This window comes from Halyomorpha halys, unplaced genomic scaffold (genome assembly GCF_000696795.3).
Source record: "Halyomorpha halys isolate HHAL.00 unplaced genomic scaffold, Hhal_1.1 Scaffold518.1, whole genome shotgun sequence".
Lineage (NCBI taxonomy): Eukaryota > Metazoa > Arthropoda > Insecta > Hemiptera > Pentatomidae > Halyomorpha > Halyomorpha halys.
The window spans coordinates 449,344-457,310 of record NW_027110901.1 but is presented as its reverse complement, the minus strand read 5'-3'; the positions used below and the strand labels follow the sequence as shown (position 1 = coordinate 457,310).

Here is a 7,967-nt window from a genome sequence, read left to right as displayed (position 1 = left end):
AAACCAGATTGGAAAGGATTAAGGAGAGCTTTTTGCTCGAGAAAATTATTAAGTTGGGAGTGGACTAATCTTTCTAGTGGCTTGACCAAATTGGATAGAATGGATATTGGCCTAAAGTCGGAAACCGAAGAAGGAGAAGGAACTTTGTTCAATGGTCGGACAAGGACTTTCTTGTCCGTGGTGACTTGCGTCTCAAAGTGAATAAAAAAGCAAGTCTTTTCTATAGGTTACCAAACAAGCTCAACTCTATACAGGGCAATCACTCAAAAAATGTGTTTATGCCACCCCTACTGACATTTATTGAATGTGAACCACTATATATTAATCCGACCTTGACATTATCGTCTTCAACAATGGCTTCATTTTCTATTGGCCTCCTAGGAGTTCCTGGACCACTTGATCCTCTTCTCCCAGGTTGAATTGAGTTGAGCCAACTGCTGTTTTCCATATGTACACTTAGGATTTGTAAAGCATGTAGTTTTCTGAATGTTCAGCTAAGGGATCTATCATTTTATTAGAACAGTGACCCGGTTACCTTTGCAACTCACCTCGCTGTGCTTCTTAGGTGTAGACAACTACATGCTTGGCTGTCTCCTGTAAACTGCCACTGAATTATTAGGGGTCAATGCCCAGATCATGTTCTTGGAGTTTAACTCAGATCTCTTGACTCAGAACCATTCTCTGCGAAATCCAGGAGGACCCAAGCTGCTTCTAGTCTTGACCCAACAGTGAGGAAATATTTCCTAGGGTAGACCCTTTCAGGATTACCACCCAACTAAAGTACCATTCATTTATTGCTCATTTCAGGCAAATCTTTTCCAATTTTTTTTTTTCTTCCATACTTCCAGAAACACTTTGAGGCTACTAAGTTACTAAATGATACTTCAAAAAAAAAAGTGGAGAATTTAATAATTCAATACAGGTTGATGTTTTAAAACCCCATGGTTTCAAAAATGCTACCGGAGAAATACGATTAATTTTTTTATATTTTGGGGGAAAATTGGAGGCTACAAAATCTAAATTCCTATTCAGTACCTATATTTATATGCAAATGAGCAAATTTTCAGAACTTAACACCGAGATCCCTGGCCAACTTAAGTACTGTATTTTGTAATTTTGAGTTGTAAGTACTTTAAGGTGGATTTACACGTCATATTCAATATTAGCCATTTATCGTTGCGTGTAAACATGGCATTGTAGATTCATTGGAATTGGAATCGGATTGGATGCTTGCTGCCCGCCGGCATCAGTTTCTGCGAATCGTAACGACAGGTTGTGATGTGTTAATAATAGCAGCCATCTGTCGCTACTATTTGGCTTAGTTTGCATTTGCTGTTCATAGGAAATGTTGGTTTGAAGTTATTTATGGCTGTTTTCTTGCTAAGTTCTCGTGAGTTCTTGAGTGAATTCATTGAACTATCTTGGACTTATCCGTGTTTGTCGCTCATTAAGAACAAAGAATATTCCCATATGAATAAAAAATATCTGTCCTATGCAGAGTTTATGGAAAAAAAAAGTTTGATCCGTTGCCTGATAGGAGCACAGCACTGAAAAAGATCAATGCATTGCGTATGGTTCATGAAAATGAACTATCTAGGAAAAGTCAACCATTTGTTACTATCATTTCGTCACTGTTTATCATAGTATGTGAACTCGCCTTAAGACCTTAGATGTCCATGCCATCAAAATTTTAAATTTTTGAAGTGAAACATCTTTACCGACGTTCTACAACTCGAGGGAAAATATATGTATATATATATTAATATCATGACGCGAGATGAAACAGAAGTGGAGAGGGAAGGGATGGAGCGTAGGAGGTTACAGTAACTCAACAATCAGTATTCAATTGATTTCATGACGTGATATGAAACGGAAGTAGATGGGGGGAAGGAATGGAGCGTAGGTTACAGTAAATCAACTAATTAAGTGAGCTTCTCTCCTATTACTACATAAACATTTTGCTGCTAGAGTTGACTTAGGAAACAGCTGTTCCACTCTAATTATTATTATTCTGGTACATTTTCTATCCTGAGCTATAAGAGTGAGCGCATGATCATTATTAATACAATATTTCATTTCTAGAAGTTTCACCTCTGTCAGCCAATCCCAAGACTGCCACTACTATTTTTGTTCCTTCTTACTACTGCTATTAATATTACTCTTAGTGTACCGTTACAGTTGTAAAAAAAAAATAATAATAACAGCTTACTGGTAATGATTTTAGTGGAGAGGAACTTATCCGACAACAGGGCCCTTTTGGGTCATTTTTTCAATCACTGACAGCAATTTAGAGTTACAGTCGTGAAAACACCATACCAGGATGGGAATTTAAAGAACCTATATAGAAACACGATATTGCAAACGAAAAAACGTAATAAGAATGACTAGCAAGAGGTAACTGGTAATACATACAAGGCCCTATTTATCATTCGTCAGGCGCTTTCAGCTATAGGCCTACAACAGACTAATGAAAGTGAGGAGGACGACCAGTATGACCATTCGGGAGTTCCGTTTCCACTCTAAGCTAACCATGGAATATCTCCATGTGCAGAAACCTTTTTTTACAAGTTTCTAGCTAGTGCAGCTATTTCAATGCTTTTTTATGCAGCACCAATCTACGAAAACCTCTCTTGTGCAATCACATATCCTCAAGGCTACTAGTGTGCAAGGAATAAGTCCCCTGCATGTCACTCGAGTGGTCCGCACTTTGTCATATGACGCAGTGTTTGTCATAGCCGATTTCCCTCCGATTGACCATCTGGATTAACACAACTGGCCGTTCCTATGAGGTAGCCGAACAAGAAATAAATTATACTTTTGAAAGATGACAAATACGATGGCCGCCTCATCTTCTGGAAGATGGACCCACCAACTGATTCTTGACAGAGCAGCGTGGATGTCACGGAAACATGGGAAGTTGTTTATTACTTCACCCATCCTTATAAATCATCGTGCTCTACATGCGCCTTTGGAAGATATAGTGGTACATGCATTCTGCTATTGCCCTTGCTTTTTTGAGAAAAGAAAGACCTGGACAGATATCAGTATCCGAAAACTTAATCGGCTTTATAATATATAGATAGGAATGCCTGGAAGTTGTTCCGCGGGCGTGGTAAAGATTAGAGGAATGTGGTTTTCAGTGAGTAGAAATCTCACATTGCTGTGATTTTTACATCATCTTATGAAAAATGTTTCCTCTACTCTCACAAAAAAAAAAAACTGTAGGTCACTATTAATATACAAAGTAATGAAGAAAAACATGTGATATAAATAATTTACAAAGAAGTACATCAACTTCCACCACACTTTCATAATGACAAAATAACCTCACTGTTAGTGTTTACAAATATTGAAGTTTATCTTATTTTAAGTTTTTGGATATCAGTACCGTTCAGGAGTATTTTAATGCTATCTAAAGCTGTTACTGTGCATCATTAATATTTGAGAGTGGGCATTTATAAGAAGCTGTTTGTGCGGAGTTTTAAAGTAGCTTAGTTTTAGAATAATTTGAAAGATGGATCCATGTTTTTTGCAGAAGTCTGTTAGAGACAATAGTACAGAACTTCAAAACTTTATGTTGGATCTTAAAAATTGGGAGGATGGTGCCAAAAAAAAAGAGCATGATGTTATCTATGGCATTGATAAAGTAAGGTTCATTAAAATATTCTTAGTTTTGTTTATTATTTATTTTCATTATTCATAATTTTTCTCTTTTTTGTAGAATGAAAAAGATAAGGAAAAAGAAACTGTGACAAGAAATGATGTTGAATATGTAAAATCAGTCTTTGAAGATGTAAGTTTCTCTGTCTTAATATTTTAGCTTTTCATGTATGATGACTATTCTTCTTATTAATATTATTTTACCTAGTACAATAGCTTTTTTTTCAAATGTTAAAATGTTTGTTAATTACAATGTTTTACTTCAATCGGGACACCATAACTTGAGATCGGCATTATTCTTTTATAAACACAAATTTTCTAAAAACTCTTTGCAAAATCAGACTTAAATAAGGTGATATCCAAAATTTCAATTCAGAACAATATTTCAGATGAAATTTATTATGATTTTTATGTTAACGTTTAGATAATATTTATTTGAAGTTGATGGACGATCAGCTAAATTTTGATATGAATGATTACAGTATTAGTTTAAGATATTTCCTGAACCCATTATGAATTGTCATTTTTTGTTATAAAGTATACAAAGTTGACTAATCTCAATATTGATTCTCTGACATCAAAATAAATATGAAGTAGAGATTACAGATTTACAATTAGCTGTGTACACATAAGCATGACTCAAGAGGTTACAAATAAATAATAATTTGATCTGACATTACCCTGAATCTTTATGGCACAATGGATATTGATTCATATCTTTTATAATCTATGTTATCCAATTTTGAACTGAGCCATTGAGAAGTACAAGAGCAACTAATTATTATGTAACATAATATGAATATGCACTTCTGAACTCTTAAGTGTTATTCATTACAGCTTACCCATTATATATGCTTAGTACTTGTGAAGTAGTACCAATTACCAACATTACGAGATAGATTTTTATAGTAAAATTAAAAGGAAATCTATACCACTACAACCCATATTGGGTCTTGGATTCAGTTCTTGGTATGGAAGTACTGTTTCTTGACCAACAATTGTGAAAGGAAGTGATTTGGTCAGGATCATGCTCAAGTGCCAGGTTTTGCCCCAAAGGGTACCCAGTTCATAGATACTAAGTGTGTCTCAGAAGGTTCTTTCTACCTTATAATCAATCCAAGGCTGTTAAGGCAGAATAGTTCATTATTTACTTCGCCAAACTGGAACCCTTGAAGTTAGGAGCACAGTATCTTATGCACTGGACTATTCTACTCTCTATTGTAGTAAAGATAATATAAACAAATGTTTTTCTGACTTTCTCATATCCTCTGATACCTGATAATAGAAAATCAGAAAGCACTTCTGTTTCATAATATTTATATTTTTTATTTATTTAATTTTTTTTTAAATTCTGGGTTATTATTTTATATCTTCTAAAACTTTTAGGACATGATTAATATAGTTTTAAATAATGAGTTATTATTAGTTGACTGTAGATTAAAATTAGAAAATGGGCGGGGATACGGTTTGCAAAAAATACACAAATAAACAAAAACTTATTTATTTTATGCATAGGTTTCAACCTGAATTTCAGAGCTGAAAAAAAAACAAAAAACGATATTGCAACCATGACTCGGAAAAACATGAGAATAAAAAGAAAATAATAAACAAACTAACTTAGAATTATAAATAACAATAAATTAGTAGATAGTAGTTGATTGATAATAGAAGATGAAACATAATATTATAGAGGTAAGAATTATACAAATAAATGATAAAAAGATCTAAAAACAGGAAGTGTTCAAGAACTGCTTCTAAACTTCGGATCATTCCTTAATCATAAAACCACTCATTTGATTTTGACAATACTTTCATTCTTGCCACTATCCATAATCATGATAAACAACTTCTATCCAAAAGCATTTACATACAATTAGAGTCTTCTCCTGTTAACTACAAAACTGACAAGCAGAATCTATCCATAGCCTATTCCCAAATAGTTTATTAAACACCCACTAAAAAAAATTTTTTTTTTTTTCTCAACAACTCCTTACTATATTAAAGACCTTCCGCCTGTTCTATCTTCATTTTACCTTTTATTATTTTCAACAGTCACCTATCATCTGCAGGTCATTTCCATTTTCTCTTTTTCATCATCACTCATTTATTTAACATAAGTATTTATTTCTACAATTTTTTGAGCTTTCATTCTCATAGTTTTTTATTTCACACTAGTTATTATGTGATTTTGCTCTTTAAAGCTTTGATTTAATTTCATTTCTTCTCCTTTATTTTATCGAAATGGACCTTCATAGTTTGTCATACTTGCCCGTAACTGTTTCTGCTTGGTTTAATGAATTTTCTAACTGCTCTCTACCAGTCAAGTTGTGATCCAATCACTCAGACAGAACCTTTGCTGGAGCATGTAGTCTCCCTCCTTTTATTCTTGAACATTTCCTGTTTTTTTAATCTTTTTAACATTTATTTTGTATAATTCTTAACTCTATAATTATAGAATTACTCAACTAAAATATGTTTAAATATTGTTTGATAGAATATGTCTTATAATTTTTATTTTATAACATATCCAACTTAATTAGTCATAATTATATATTAAAATTTTTATGTTAAATTTAATTCATCTCATTGAAATATTTATTTATGTTTTGCTACAATATTTTTAGGGCTGTCGTCAAATGAAAACCAAAAAATGGGACCTTGCAGAAAAGTCATTTACTAATGCTATTCGAAAATATAGCAAAAATCCTTCATTTTTTATTAAACGGGCTAAGTGCTACCTCAAACTAAGGAAGTATGACAATTTTTTATATTTATTTATGGTTCATTTAAAATTACTTATTCACTTTTTTTTTTTTTTACGGCACACTACCTAGTTGTTTTGGTATGATGATTTTATAACCATTATTATCACTAAAAATGTTTTAAGGGCTGACCAAGCTGAAGAAGATTGCACTACAGCCCTTTCTATTGATCCTAAAATTTTAAAAGCAAAACTTCAGCGATCTCAAGCACGAGAGATGAAAGGCCATATTAGAGGGGCATGTTTGGATCTACAAGATATTCTCATCCTAGATCCATCTAATCAGGTGGCGAAAAATGCTTTAAACCGTCTAAGACCACTATTTGAAGTAAGTATTTTTATCTATTTAATATACCTTAATGTTTTATTCCTATATTAATATTATATGGAAGGGAGGGAGGGAGTTAATTTTATTTAATTACATGTGCTGTTAGTATCTAAGATATAATATAATATATTATATCTTAGATATTGGGTTGTAAAATAAGTTCATAGAATTTTTTACTGGTGATTTCAATAAAAACTTCAGATTCTTTAAATATTTTTAATCAGTTATATACGACCTATTTTGATGTATTACATCTTTCCATCAGGTAATTTTTTTATTCTCTCCTGTTCTGCAAATTAAATTGTTTCCTGTTAAGATAGTTTTGAAGGGCCTGAAATCAAGTGAAAATCTGCTGGGGCATGGTCTGGTGAATAGAGTGGGTGGGGAATCACATCTCAGCCAAACTCCAATAATTTCTGCCGGGTCTGCAAAGACACGTGAGGACAGGAGTTATCGTGATGGAAAACTATGCCTTTGCGATTATGAGACACAAATGATTTGGGACATATACATGAGATAAGTTAAGCATTTCTGCAATATCCCATGTCGTAGAGTGAGAGCTGTCTGTGACTAATGTTTGAATTTGGTCATCACCAACAATTGAAGGGTGACCCAAGTGCTTTGCGCCTTCCAACACAGAATTTCCAGTTCTGAACCGAGCAAACCACTAACGGACGGTACTTTCTCCTAAGGAATCATTGCTTTAAACACTGCAAATTTTGTTAACCCTCTGTGCAGCAGATTTTCCTTTTCGGAAATAAAAAATCATTAAATGGTGAAAATGAAATTTTTTCTCTTCCATTTTGAGCAAGCAAAATATCACTTAAAGATAAGGAATCTCGTTGAAACTATAAAAGCACCTTAACTAATCTTTTTTTAGAATATGTAAACATGATTTTATAAATACAGAGAGGATTAAATTGAAATATTGAAAAACGCTATGAACTTATTTTACCACCCAATACTTACTTCCATTGGTTATTTTTGTTATAATTTATTGTTCAACTCTCAATGTGGTATTAAAGCTTTTTGGTTTTATGCATATATATTATTTTTTTATATATATTATGATTTTATTTATCATCATTTTCATGCCTAATCTGTTAATTTTGAATTTTAACTTAAATATATATGTCATTAAAACTTAAACATTGAATTATATTTAGAATTAATGAGGCTATTATGAATAATGTATTTTCTGCATAAAACCAGTGTTAT

At 32.7% G+C, this 7,967-nt stretch overlaps 1 protein-coding gene across 1 annotated transcript in view; it reads left to right on the top strand.

The window, feature by feature from the left end:
- Window positions 1-3,278: 3,278 nt before the first annotated feature.
- Window positions 3,279-7,967, top strand: part of LOC106683802 (RNA polymerase II-associated protein 3) — a gene marked incomplete in the record, with an annotated part of 27,469 nt that continues 22,780 nt past the window's right edge. The window contains 4 exon segments of the mRNA XM_067048990.1: window positions 3,279-3,646; window positions 3,722-3,793; window positions 6,285-6,412; window positions 6,548-6,749. Coding sequence (XP_066905091.1) covers window positions 3,515-3,646; window positions 3,722-3,793; window positions 6,285-6,412; window positions 6,548-6,749 — 534 coding nt within the window.